Source organism: Acanthisitta chloris, unplaced genomic scaffold (assembly GCF_000695815.1).
Source record: "Acanthisitta chloris isolate BGI_N310 unplaced genomic scaffold, ASM69581v1 scaffold7814, whole genome shotgun sequence".
In the NCBI taxonomy this organism is placed as follows: domain Eukaryota; kingdom Metazoa; phylum Chordata; class Aves; order Passeriformes; family Acanthisittidae; genus Acanthisitta; species Acanthisitta chloris.
In genome coordinates, this window is record NW_008670888.1 from 3,601 (window position 1) to 5,849 (window position 2,249).

At 37.8% G+C, this 2,249-nt stretch overlaps 1 protein-coding gene across 1 annotated transcript in view; it reads left to right on the forward strand.

Moving 5' to 3' along the window:
- Positions 1 to 1,676: 1,676 nt before the first annotated feature.
- The window catches only part of LOC103801453 (rho GTPase-activating protein 12-like), a gene marked incomplete at its 3' end in the record, with an annotated part of 35,172 nt that continues 34,599 nt past the window's right edge, over positions 1,677 to 2,249 (forward strand). The window contains 1 exon segment of the mRNA XM_009073868.1: positions 1,677 to 2,249. This exon segment is cut by the window's right edge and continues 23 nt beyond it. Coding sequence (XP_009072116.1) covers positions 1,677 to 2,249 — 573 coding nt within the window.

Sequence of the window (2,249 nt, forward strand, 5' to 3'; positions counted from 1 at the left end):
TCATACTTTAGCTTTTTACCTTCTTTTTCTACTGAGTTGTGTGGCAAATGTATTTTTTATCAAGGCTGAGACAGAATAACAAATGGCAAGAGAAAAACTGAAGAACTCTTAGTTCCTAAATTGGACTAAGGACAGAAATAACAAAAAATAGCTACTGGGGAAAGCTGAATTCACTGTGTGTGTGCCTGCACGGAATTGCATTAGTTCCACTCTGTGGCAAGGTAAATTCTACAAATCTCATCACAAAGTCTTAACTTGCAGAGCTGCAAGTTTCTACATAATTTCTCTCATTCATGAAACATGCATTTAAAAATAAAAAGCTGTATTTGTTAATCCTTTTAAGATTAAATGTGGCAGCATTTTACTTGTATTCTCCTACATTCTATGTCGGTGCTAGAGATCTTCCCCTTTACCTACATGCTTTGATTTTCAAGATTAAAATTCATGTCTTTCATGTTAATTTACTATGTTGTGTTCGGTGTAAGTTGGCAAGACTGATGCTTATCCACTCATGAATTCTGACATTGATGCTACACGATTAAATGGAGAGAAGTTGTAGTTCATGGGTGTGGATGCAGTGGCAGTTGTGTGGATTATAAGATGCAGAAAGTACTTTTTAAATTTTTCATGTATTCTTCCATTTATTATTAATTTTTGGGCTTGGTTCATAGTCCTGTTTTATTACTGTTGAGGTTTTTGTTTGCATTTTCTGTTTTAGCCCTTAAACATTTGGTTAGATCATTTTCTGTGAGGTAAATACCACAGAAAGCTCTCATAAGAGCAAAGTTAATATACACAGTTTAAACCACTGAAACCAATGTATCTGGGAAATACTGAATACTTTTATCTAATTCTTCCATAGTTCTGATGTTGCAGTTATAGTAGCAATTTAAGTAAATGAATTAAAATGTGATTATGCCACTTGATTTAAAGACAACAGCTAGATGCAGAGGCAACATGACTGGCAGCCTCAGGCAGCATGGGTCACATAACCACCTGGTCATCTGCTCCAGTGAGAGCAGGTTAGCAGGCTCTGTGGGGCCTGCAATGTGTGGGGCAAGGATTGCCAGCCCATGCTGAACCTAGTGACTGGGGTGTAGCATTGGAGAAAGATTTAAAGGACTCTCTAAGGAGCGTTGAGCACTCTGAAAGGACTCTTGAACTGAAAGAAGAATCAAAATAAGCAAATAATAGTCTTCCTTTGAATATTTTGATTAAAACCAGTGTAGTAACGCAGTTTTGTGAAGAAATTAAGCCTGTACATAAGCAAGAGATTGACTCAAGCCAGTCCCCCCACCAAACTGACGTTGCTGGTCAATCAGTGTTATTTGGTAAGAGAAACAACAGGCCTGATGAGCCACTTGATAGCAGAAGGCTTGTGTGAATAGGAGAGTTAAATCGGTGACTAAGTTGTTCTACTGATTTTTCTGTTTCATCACTGAGAAGGACATCTGAAAATAGGGCATTTTCCCATCAGTTGATTAATCTAAGGTTGACATAAATTGCAAAGGCAGGATTATTTTTGTTATTATTTTTCTCTGAAGTGCTTTTAAACAATCACTTTATTACATATGCTTTTTGTTTTCTTTACAGCTGTGATTATTAACAGGAAAATAACGCTGAAACAGAATGCGGCTTACCTTTTGCCTGAAAAGGTGAAATCTTTTCAAATAGAAATGGCTGATAAGGGTGGGAAGATCCTTCCAGGACAATTGTATATTCAAGTGGAGTACGACTATGAGTATGAGGCCAAGGACAAGAAAATTGTGATTAAGCAAGGGGAGAAATACATTTTGGTGAAAAAGACTAATGATGATTGGTGGCAAGTCAAAAAAGACGAAAATTCCAAACCCTTTTATGTGCCAGCACAGTATGTGAAGGAAATACCCCGTAAAGCACTGATGCCACCCGTTAAGCAGGCAAGCTTGCTGCCAAATAACACTTTGAAGTTGACACATGGATTACAGAGATCAACAGAAAATGTGAATAAGTCACCAGAGCTTTCTAGTTTTGGAAAGTCTTCTCCAGTTCAAGTGTCTTGCTTAGTTCGAGATGCCAATCAAAATCTGGGACCAAACAACAGCCCTGGTCAAACTCTTGGTTTGAGTCTGGACCTTACCCAAAACAATGGAAAACTTAACAATGAGTTGCAATCTCCCAAGGTTTCCAATCAATTTAGAACCATCTCCATGGGTCATTTCCCATGCCCAGAGTTCTTGGAAATAGAGAAGACCAGCTTTTTGCATGAA